Here is an 11,888-nt window from a genome sequence, read left to right as displayed (position 1 = left end):
CTAACGCATGCAAATATTAAAGCAGCATTACAGCAGTATTACTCATAGTAGCCAAAAAGTGGAAGAAAATCCAGCTGTCCATCAATGGATGAATGGATTAACAAAGAATATTATTCACTAAAAGGGAATGACATACAACATGCTACAACGTGGATGAACCTCAAGGACATTATGCTAAGTGAAAAGCCAGACACAAAAGATCATATGTGATTCTATTTACATGAAATATCCAGAGAAGATAAACCTATAGGGAGAGTAGATTAGTAATTATGAGGCTGAGAGTGGGAAAGAAGGGTGACTGCAAAGGGGCACTGAGGTGTCTTTTTAGGCTGACGGAAATTTCCTAAAATTAGCTTGTGTAGAGATTGCACAATTCTGTAAATAAACGAAAAATCACTGAATTGTATACTTAAAACAGATGAACTTCATGTTATGTAAATTATACCTCAATAAAGCTGATAAAGATAATCACATGAAAATATACAAAATAGATATTTTAAGCCAAGATGATGGAAAAGCTATCAGCCTTTGTATATTCTCTTACTTACTTTAAAATTGGCTCTTGTAGGATACTCTGGTTAAACTGATCAATTTAAACTGTTAATCAGGGTCTAAATTTTGGAATATGCAATCTCTAATACTTAAAATGACTGAGGAAGCCTTGGGGACATTAGTCTCTAAAGTAAAAATTGGTAAGATCACACATCTTTGGAGGACCACCTCTCTAAGTAGGTGTCACGGACTGCAAGCTTGTGTCCCCCCAAAACTCAAATGCTGAAATCCTAATTCCCAGTGTGACTTGGTACTTGGAGGTGTGGGTCTTTGGGAGGTAATCAGGTCATGAGGGTGGAGCTCTGATGATGGGATTAGTGCTACTGTAAGAAGAGAAAGAGACCAGAATGTATTCTCTACCTGTGAGGACACAGTAAGAAGGCAGCGATCTATAAGCCAAGAAGCAGATACTCACCAGACACAAGATATCCAGGTACCTTGATCTTGGACTTCCCATCCCCCAGAACTGTGAGAAACAAATACATGTTTAAGCCACCCAGCCTACTAATTTGTTAAGCAGACTAAGACAGCAGGTATCTTTTTCCCAGTGACTTCTACAGCACCTTTATCTTAATATTCTTCATCGTTCTCCTCTCCTCATAGATTAGAAAACAGAAGCAACCTATCAGGAACAAAATGGTAGAAGGACATCAACAGTCATCTTAGACTCCCTGCTTCGGAAACTAAAGTAGGAATTGTGCCTAATAGGAATCATTCTAACCAAAACAGTTATTCACATAGGACCTGTGCATCGGTACTTGCATTCTTTCAGGTACAGCTTACATCCTGGTCCCTCTTAGCAACAGCATTTAGCTATGTCTTAGGGAATACATACCAGCCATTGGTTGGATGCCATTAAAGAAACACATTATTTTTGTGTTGTCATGGATTTTACTTCCCTTAATTTAGTAATACAGAAATTCCACATGATCTCTATTTAAAAAGTCTTGGATTCAACTCTGGAGAATTTTCATAGGCAAATTCTTCTGTGTGGGTTGGATCAGTAAACACTCCAATAAAATCTATTTCTAGGAAGAATGGACCATCCACTTTGTCAGCCAAGGTGAATCCAATAGAAGAGATCTACATTTAAAACAGAGAAATTGATCAAAATCTCATACACTGATGTTGTTCCTGGAGTTTTAAAATCCCATGAGGTAATTACTATAGCTGGGTCTTTATACTATCAGCCTTAGAGGTTGGGTATATAGCTCAGTGGTAGAGTGTGTGCTTAGCATGCACAAGGTCATGGGTTCAATTCCCAGTACATCCATTTAAAAAAAATTTTAATACTAAGTATACTATTAGCCTTTAACAAGTATACCATAGTTCTCATATGCTGTAGCAAATGATAAGAGGAAGTACGGCTGCTTTTCTTTCCACATTCTACCTCCTCTCTCTTTAAACTAGTACTAGTTAAGACTACTAAGTACAACACGGATGTCTAGTGGAGGTTCCTTGAAGCTCTCCTGAACTCTGAAACTGTTCTTTTATTTTAAAGCTAAAATAAAATGTAGTCACCCTGAAAAGATGGCCATAGTGATATTCTTTCAGGATGGGGATTTGGCTCACAGGATAGGTCTGAGTCAGCATCTGTCTGGGTATTATAAGGGTACACTTAAATAGAATTTTCATCTTTCATTTGCCAACCTTCAAAAACGGACTGAATTCATCCTCTCAGGAGTTCTGTTTCACTAAAGAAAATATAGTTCTTAGTGAAAGTACTGAAAAATGTTACCTTGTCAAGAAGAAGCTGGTACTGGGCATCCCGAATTCTTCCTTGATTAGAGAAGAAAAATTTGGAGAAAGGAATCTGAAAGAAGAAACCATTTACTTCATAGCTGAAATGTAAGCAACTGAGACATCTGTATGGAATCACAATGATAAAAGAGTAACAGTTTAAATTTAATTCTAAAACTATCTAAATATGTGAGGTTATAACAAGTGGCTAGTCATTTGGATCACGGATATAAACTTTTTTAATGAAATAATTTAAGTACTAGAAGAAAACAGCTGAAAACTTTTCTAAGCCAGAAGTCCCAAAGGGAAAAATAACAGAGTACAATTATAACTTTCTGATGGCAAAAACTAGTATCTTAAAGACAAAACTTTTACAAATAACTAAGAAAAAGATTAAACAACCCAATAGAAAAATGGGGATGGGGAGAAATAGGCACACTTGTATACTGAGAGTAGGAGTACAAATTAGTCCAACTCTTAAGAGAGAGCAGCTGGCAATTGTGGTAGGCAGGATTCTAAGACAACACCCACGATTTCCACCTTCTGGTGCACACACACCTTCTTCTAGGTGTTCAAACACTAATCTCGGTGCTGCTGTGAAGGGACCCTGCAGGAGTAAGATCCTAAATCAGTTGACCTCAATATAGGGAAGATTATCCTCTGCGGGCCTGACTTAATCACTTGAGCCCATAAAGGGGACTGCTGGTGAAAGCGGTCAGAAGAGTGAGAGGGATTCAAAGGGGGAGCTCAGGGGGATTCTCCACTGCCAGCTTTGAAGATGGTGGGAGCTAAATGGCAAGGAATGTGGGCAGCTTCTAGGCCCTGAGAGTGGCTCCGAGCTGACAACCAGTAAAGAAACAAGGATGTCATTACAGCCACAGGAACTGAATTTGGTCAATAACCAGAATGAGTTTGAAGTGGATTCTTCTCCAGAGCCTCCAGAAAGAAATACAGCCCAGCCGACACCTTGATCTCAGGCTTAGAAGGCCCTGAGCACTGTACCTGGTCATACCGTGTCCCAACCTATGACCTACTGAACTGTGAGCTAATAAACGTGTTGTTTGAAGCTGCGAAGTTTGTGATAATTTTTTATGTGGCAATAGGAAACTAAAGCAGTATCTAGCAAAATTTGAAATGCTGTAACTTTGACCTGCCAACTTCACTTCTAGGAATTTATATTACAGATAAACTCTGACATAGCTTTTAGGAAAAAAAAAAAAAAAGAAGAAGCTCTAAGCACATACCAGATAGTCTAATATAAAAGAACTAGCACTTTAAGATCATTTTGACAGTACATCTAAGCGAAACAGAACACAAGTTATGTGTTATTTGATGCTCAGATACAGCATAATGCTGTGGATATATAGTTAAAATTCTAACGTTACTTTGAAAAAAAAGGAAAAGTAGGAGAATAGTTAAATAAATTATGGTGCATCCATACAACTGAATGCTATATAACTATTTTTTAAAATGAAGTAGATCTACACATCATGCTGTGGGAAGACCTGCACAATATATTATTAGTGAAAAAGGAAGATAAAGACAAAATCTACAACATAAATGTCATTTATATTTTTGAAAACAAATTTTTAAATGCCTCCAAATAAACTGTAAAAAAAATTTACTATAGCAGTTGGGAACAACCCAAGTGTCTATCAATAAAGGACTAGTTCAATCAAATATGGGATATCCATATCACAGAAATACCAAACAAAATAACAAAGAATGAAAAATAATTACATATAGTGATATGGAAGCTCTCCAGGATCTAAATTTTAAAAATATAAGCTGGCATGAAAGATATATAAAGTATGCTATTTTTATTTTTGAGTAAAAAAGGGGAGAAAATAAGTATATACATATATATATTTGCTTACATTTGCATAAGAAAACTGTAAAGCTACACAAGAAACTAATAAAAGTGGTTACGTACAGGCATTGGGCAGGAAAAAGGTGGATAGAGATTAGCGGGAGTGAATCTTTGTAATCTTTTTACGTTATTTTGATTTTTGAACCAAAAAATAAAAATGAGTTTTAAAAATTAAATGTACTGTTTTGATTATCACCAGAAACACTTGACGACATAAAACAAATTCAATTCAAAGCTCACTTAATAAATCACCACCGCACAAGCAAAACCAAAAGCAGTCATCCTCATTTCACTGGGAAAGGACTCATTTCTATTAAACAAACCTGGAAGGGACCCCCACCCCTACCCCCGACTCTGGGCCAGTTTCTCATTCTGCATCCTGGTTTGGGACTTCATCTACGTCATTATTTGAAAGCATATTTTGGAAATGGAATCAATGCTACCTGCTCGCCATTCAAGGAGCACGTGTCACCCACCCCACTGGTCTTTTGTCTTTTTAGCATGTATTTCACTAAGATCACAGTCCGCACCAAGGGAATTTTTTAGCCTGGAAGCAAATGAAGCTAAAAGGGAGCATTAAATCTGTACAGCTTGCATAAAAAGAAAAGAATAAACAGTTGTTTTCTCTACAAGTGGCAGAAAACGAATATACATAATTTTTCCATCATTTTCTTCTGTTTTCTTTCTATAATCAGAGTAAACCTTTGAGCATCTCACTTCTATCTACCAAATGAGAACTATTCATAAAGAAGTGAACAGCAATAACACTTAATTTTTTAGAATCTCTTCCCCAATACTCCCCTTAATACTTTAAAGAGAGGTGTGGAAAACAACTATCATTTCCAGCCAAAGATTAGGACTACATGTATTTTCAGGAAAGAAAGTAATTGCTAATGATTAGATGGTAATGATACTGAAGAATAACTTGGCAAGGAGCATCAGAGGCCTTAAAAATGTATGTATCATTTATTGTAGGAATTTTGTTTCTAGGTTATATCCTAAGAAAATAATTAAGGATGTTTACTTCAGAGTTTGGTACTTCACAAGAGTGAAAAACTGAAAACAATCTAAATGTACAACAGTGGAGGATGGATTAAGTAAACTGTGGTCTACTTATATAATAAAATATGCAGATATTAAAAATGATGTAGAAATATATTTCAACAGAAAGTTGTATATAAAATTCCAGTGAACAATATATGTTATAAAATACCACTGGCATAATACTATTTTTGTAAAAAAATGTAAATAGCAAAGTCTGAAGGGACACACTAAAATAAAAATAATATTTTACCTCAGGGTTGTGGTAGCACAAGATTTTTTTCCTTCTCTGCATTTTCTAAATTTTCAATAATAAAATACTTTTTTTGTTTAATAGTTATATGTATTACTGATATACAAGTGTTACACATGCAATAATTTTTGGTTATATATCTATATTACTGTATAAGTATGTATCTAGCGCCTATTATAAGCCAGGCACTGTTCCAGGAACAGGGGAAACAGCTATGAATAAAATGGACAAAGTCCCTGCTCTCAGAATTTACAGAACTTCTGTTCCAGGGAGAGAGTGACAATAAACAAAGAGACAACTGAATGAACAAAATAATTTTACTTAGTGACAAGTTGTATGCAAAAATTAAACAGGATGTTATTGAAAGTGCTGGGCTGGAAGGTGCAACTCTAGCTAGAGGAATCAGGAAAGGCCTCTCCGAGGTGACTTTTGAACTGAAAGGTGAATGACAGGAAAGAGGAAGCAGGTGAAGATGTGGGAGAAGAGCACTCCAGCAGATACAGCACGAAATACAAAGGCTCCGAGATGGAAGTGAGCTGGTTGAGTCTGACACACAGAAAAGGGGCTAGAATGGGGGAGGGAGGGAGGGAGGGTCTGATACTGTAGGCCTGGGAGGCCACATTAAGGAGTTTGGACTGAGTTCTAACGACAAAGGGAGACCACTGGAGGGTTTTGAGCATGTGAGTGATGTAATCTGAACTACGCTTTAGAATAATCTGCTGTATGCAGAGTGGACCTTAGGGCGCAAGAGGACAATGAGGGAAATCAATAAAGAGGCTGCTGCAGTAATCCAAAGGCCTGGACTAGGGTGAGAGCAGAAGAGATGGCAGAAATGGTCAGATTCTACATATGTTTTGAAAGGAGAGGTGAGAGCATTCACTAATACACTGGATGTGGGGTGAGGGAGAAAGGAATCCAGGATGACCCTGAGGTTTAAGTATTAGCAAAATGGGGACTTTCTTTTGAATTTATGGATTAAAAATCTTCAATAGGCAAAAGAAAGAAACAGGCACTTGGTTTTGCCCTCACTCCCTGAATTTCCACTGATTTTCTTCCTGGTTAACATTTTTTACCTTCTAAAAGTTTCTTCTCCCCAAAAAATAGGACTATGTCACCAAGAAATAAATAAAAAGTTTGATAATTGTCAAATGTCAAGGGTTTATTCCTCTTAATGGAGCCTTTCTGCTAAACTAGGGACATGAACTTAGTGCAGTGCCTGGAAGAGGTAATACGGCAGGAACTAAAAAGGAAACATCTACAGTACTTGGGCACAGGGTAGAGGTGCACTCTCATGACTCAGCATGGCTTGGCCATATCCTTATAAAAAATACTTACTGTATACTTACTGTATAGTAAGGTAACATTTATTTTAATGAAAAAAACAGTCAATTATGTAATTCTTGCCCTTAGGTCCTCTTCTTTCCTTTCCTACACCTTCCAAGAGGAATGAATAAGAAAAAGAAACTACAATGTAACCATAATCTCAAAAGACCTCATTTTCATACACAGCAAAGACTTGTGCAGCTACCTTGACCTCCTGCCAATAGGGCCCCCCACGGGTGAACATGAAGTAACTGTACATCTGACTCTTCCTCTGGATTATATCGGTGTCCTCTCTGATATTCACCATCCAAGGCCGTCCATCTCCACGGACACGGAGGTACAGAGTGTTGAACTGGGACCAATCATAAGACTTCTTTCTCTCAAAAGGGCCCTAAGGTACAGAAAGGAAAGTTAATTTCACCTCATTTTTCCATTATTAGCAAAATGTGAGTTGTCACCTTTTGTCAATGGATCTACAAGCCATTTTTTTTAAAGTTTTTGTTTTTATTTTATTAGACTTTGGGGGCAAAAGATTCTGTAATGCAATTTAGTTTCTCTTTTTTTTTTCCTTTTGAATGGATGTGCTGGGGATTGGACCTCACACATGCTAACCGTGTGCTCTACCACTGGGCTATACCCTCCCCTGCTACAAGCCATGTTCTGCCTTTTTCTGCTTTCTAACACTAACGAGACAGACAAATCTGGTGATTCTTATTTTAGTATCAAACACTGACATAGATACATGTTTCTAAGGTAATGTTCAAGACATGATTGGCCCAGGACAGTGTTTACACGGATTAGGCACTCACTTGTGTCCCTGAATGGAAATAAAATGCTATATATGCTTCCTTTCCCTGGGCCTGTGGAGCTACAGCTTTTAAGTGGGCCATTCCCATAAATCAGAACATATGGAGGAGCTCAAACTCAAGCTTCAAAACTGGTATTTCATAAAACCAGCTACCATCCATTGAAAACATACATCAATCACTTTGCATGCATAATTTAATCCTCACAGAAGCCCTACGAGATAGGTACAATCATTGTCCTCCATTTTGTAAAGAAACTGAGCACTCTACTAATGAGTGGTAGGCCCAGTGCTGCTTAACTCAAATCTGTGTTCTTACAACTATCTAAACTGTCTCTCTCTCTGAAAGTAGACTGTACTGTTAATTTCCAAAGGTGTTTGTTTTCAGCAACCTTAGAGATAATTTGATTTCAACAATACCAGTGCTCAGGTATGAACCATTATTTACTAGCCACATAATTTTGGACAAGTTACTAAATCTCCACAAGCCTCAATTTCCTCATCTGTAAAACTGGGATGGTTATACCTTATAGTATTGTTGTGGAGAACAAAAGGAATAATGCAAAAAAAAAGTATACAAAGCAATTAGCACAGGGACTGGCAGGGTACACTTAATAAATATTATCAACTATTTTCATTACTCCATGCTACATATCTAGATATAGAATTATTTTCTACTGTGGACTTACCGAATCCACTCTGTGGATTTTCAGGGCCTGAAAAAAATCTTGTATGCATAGTTTGTTGCCTCTGAAAGAACACATACTTTTCTTTTTCATCATTATCTGGAGAGAGGCAGCCTAATACTATTCCTACCATTTGCTTTTCTCCTTAAAGAAGCATAAACAAGCAAACAGCCAGGGGCTAGGCTCATGGTCAGGCATGGGTGTCTGTCCAGAGCAGCCCTGAAATAACACTGACCAGCAAATTTACAAAAAGCAACAGACTGGGGGCAAAACAAAGAAGCTGACCTATGTAGCTTTGGAAAAGTGTTCTGACTGAAATCCACAAGGCTAAAGACAAAAGAAACTATACATAAACACTGTAGTCTAGTTGGTAAAGTTGTTTCTCACAGGGTTATGGATCAGAAATTCTGAAACTGCTTTACATGTACTCTGGGGTTGAATTATTAAGTAAATGGATGATAAATGGTGGGAGACAGGTTTCTGCTACAGAAGAAAGTTAGCAATAAGCAAGAGGGCAAAGGCTAGAACAAACCATGTGGTACTGAATTAGAATCAAGGCATCAGTATGAACTCACATTTAGCTTTATATGGATATAGAAGGAATTACAGCAAGGGGAGGGTATAGTTTAGTGGTAGGATGCATGCTTAGCATACTCAAGGTTGTGGGTTCAATCCCCAGTGCCTCCATTAAAAAATAAATAAATAAACCTAATTACCTCTCCCAGCAAGAGAAAAAAAATTAAAAAAAAAAGAGAAAGAATTACAGACATGTGTTTCCATGAGTTGGTATGTATACATATATTTCCTAGCTGTGTCCACTGTGGGGTCCTAGGAATAGTGTCAATCCAGTAGCAATAAGCATACTCAGCACCCAGATCTTGGTTTCTAACAGCATTCTAAAAAAAAAAAAAAAAAAAAAACCAGGACTCCTTTGAGAAATGGCTAATTCTAGGTTTGGGACAGGCGAAATACAAGACCAGCTGACAGCATCTTACAGTGCCAAAAAGCGCTCAAAATACAAAAGGGGGTAGGGTGGCTATAGCTCAGTGGTAGACTGCATACTTAGCATGCATGAGGTCCTGGGTTCAATCCCCAGTATCTCCACCTAAATAAACAGATAAACAAACAGACCTAATTACTTCACTACCCTCAAAACAGCTTTCAAAAAAACCCCAAAAGGATGGGGGCATGTCAAAGGCACAAGAGCCAACCCAAAAGAGCTCCCAGAGGCCAAAGCTAGACCAATATGAGCAACAAAGTAAAGAACACAGTACTGGATTATATCCCAAAGTGTGAGTCCATACTAAATGACTGAATAAGTAAATGTGGGAGAAAGAAATCTTCCTTTCTGAAGAATCCCAAACAATTTATGTAAATACTACCCACTCCAGGAGACAGAACTTAATTCCACACCCTACTGCAGGCCTTGAATGTAGGGTGCATTTAGTGATTTATTTCCAAAGAACAAAGTATGGAAAGAGGAACCTGGCAAACACTACCTTGACCAGGTGATCAAGGTTAACACAGCAGCAATGAGTCGTGCCTTCAGCATGTACCCCTGATATGATATGATGATAAAGGTACTTCAACTCTGTGACATTCTTCCTAAAAACCCAGAACCCCAGTCTAACCAGTAGAAAAAAACATCAGAAAATCCCAAATTGAGGACCATTCTACAAAATACTTGACCAGTATTCCTCAAATCCTCATGAAAAATTAGGAGAGATTAAGAAACTGTCACAGACTAAGGAGATGTGACAACTAGATGTAATGTGGTGTCCTGGATGGGGTCCTGAAACAGGAAAAAAAAAACGTGTTATGGAAAAATTAGTGAAATCCAAATAGAGTCTGGAATTAGTTAATAGTAATGTACCAGTGTTGGTTTCTCAGTTGTGACAAATGTACTACAGTGATGTAAGATGGTAACAACTGGAGAAGCTGGGTGAAGGGCATTACAGGAACTCTCTATACTATTTTTGCAGTTTTTCTGAAAAACCAAAAATATTCTAAAACTTAAAGCTTACTTAAAAAAAAAAAAAAAGAATCCACAGGCTGACCCTACTTCCATTCTAAGGAACCCCCAGCCATGAAAGAGTCTGCGGTCTATGTCAGAGGAAATGCAGATCTCCCCTAAACGTCATTTAAATATCTAACCTCTCAGGGCTCCTCCAACATAAGAATGTCATAGCCAGGTCCAAAGTGATGCCCAGAAACAAGCAGCCCCTCTTCAGGAACTACTTCCCCCTCGTGCTTTTGCTTTACATATGTGCCCAGTAGTTAGTTAACACCATACACACAATGAGATGCCAAGTATTTTCATTTACAAAAACAAAAGTTTTCTGCTATAGTTCATGCTACAATGAAGTTTACCAGATTACTAGAAAACTGTGGCTCCTGAGTCTCACATACCCTTGGAATCTTGGATATCATTGCACAGTACCCACTTCTGCCACTCTCCCCATCCTGAGGTGCTTCAGAGCTCAGAGTGCCATACAGCAGGGCACTTTGGTTATTCTTGCCCATTTTCAGGAACACTTCACTTCTGCCACCAATCGTCTTATCAGAAGTCACCGTCCACTTATCTAAATCTTCTTTGCCACGGAACTGCCACACAACCTTGGCTTGTTCCAGCAAGACTTCATGCAGGGGGCGGCCTTCAGGCCCTAACCAATAATTCACAATCTCATCCTTCAAATATCTAAAATGGTCATTTATTTCCTCTTTAATTGCTTTATCAAAATTAACTTCAGGCTTGTCCTCAGGAGAAGTTATATCCAAAGCATCTTCTTTCTGGTGATGTCCTTGCAAATTCCCTTCAGGCTTCCTCTGGGAAGAGGCTTTGCCAGAAGCAGCCACTGGTTTCTGAAGACTACTGGAACAATAGGCTGCAAAGCGAGTATCCAAAACTGGACACGAGGTAACACTTGGCCTCGGGCATTTCCTGAGAATACAAGTGATATTCAGCAATTTGTGAACCAAAGCCATGGTAATAAAAAGTCAAAATGTAAATTTCTTTTTAGGCTGCCAGAGAAAGAACCTTCAGCAAACAGCCCAATTCAACCTAAAAAACAAACAAACAAACAAACAAAAGATTGAAGAATTACCAGTGTAGCAATGAATACATCATAATTTCAAAATCAACATGGGTCATGTGAAATTCATGAGCTTACTTTCTAATTCTATAAACATTTATGCAGGGCCTACTATGAACACAATAATCCAACAATAAATCCCTTCTAACACCCTCTTGTCGAGATGCTCCATGTCTCCCATGGTGTACGTTCTCTCTCACTACAAGAATAATAAACCCAACTTTCTCTACTAAAGGCATGCTCCTAGTGGCCTCTGACTGGAGGGCACTGACGCTGCTCTTCCTCTATATTGCCATGAGAACGTGTGCATTCCTCTCACAGCCCTTACATAATATCAGAATCTTACTTTTATCTGTCCTTCTAACTAGCCTGACCTCCTTAATCTTAGGGACTATGGCTTGAACATAACTGATGCTCAGTGTTTGCTGAAATAAATGAAAATCATGTAAACAGTATGTTTTCATACTAAAAACAGAAAGGAATCAGGAAAAATAACAGTTGGATCTCAGCTCCTGGAATCACAGGT

General features: G+C 38.0%; 1 protein-coding gene across 6 annotated transcripts in view; it reads right to left on the bottom strand.

Moving 5' to 3' along the window:
* Positions 1–1,397: 1,397 nt before the first annotated feature.
* Positions 1,398–11,888, bottom strand: part of NDUFAF1 (NADH:ubiquinone oxidoreductase complex assembly factor 1) — a 28,452-nt gene continuing 17,961 nt past the window's right edge. For 4 of the 6 annotated variants that reach the window (XM_072962652.1, XM_072962651.1, XM_015237143.3 and 1 more), the window contains 4 exons: positions 10,680–11,331; positions 6,985–7,170; positions 2,291–2,365; positions 1,398–1,635 (listed from right to left, as the gene is read on the bottom strand). In XM_072962652.1, coding sequence (XP_072818753.1) covers positions 1,486–1,635; positions 2,291–2,365; positions 6,985–7,170; positions 10,680–11,255 — 987 coding nt within the window. In that variant the 5' untranslated portion in view covers positions 11,256–11,331 and the 3' untranslated portion in view covers positions 1,398–1,485. The remainder of the gene's footprint in view (positions 1,636–2,290; positions 2,366–6,984; positions 7,171–10,679; positions 11,332–11,888) is intronic. The other 2 variants (XM_072962653.1, XM_031672935.2) reach the window with 2 other exon arrangements.

The sequence above is a fragment of the Vicugna pacos genome, chromosome 6, assembly GCF_048564905.1.
Source record: "Vicugna pacos chromosome 6, VicPac4, whole genome shotgun sequence".
Lineage (NCBI taxonomy): Eukaryota > Metazoa > Chordata > Mammalia > Artiodactyla > Camelidae > Vicugna > Vicugna pacos.
Note: the sequence above shows the minus strand (reverse complement) of the source record. Positions and strands in the feature narration are given on the sequence as shown.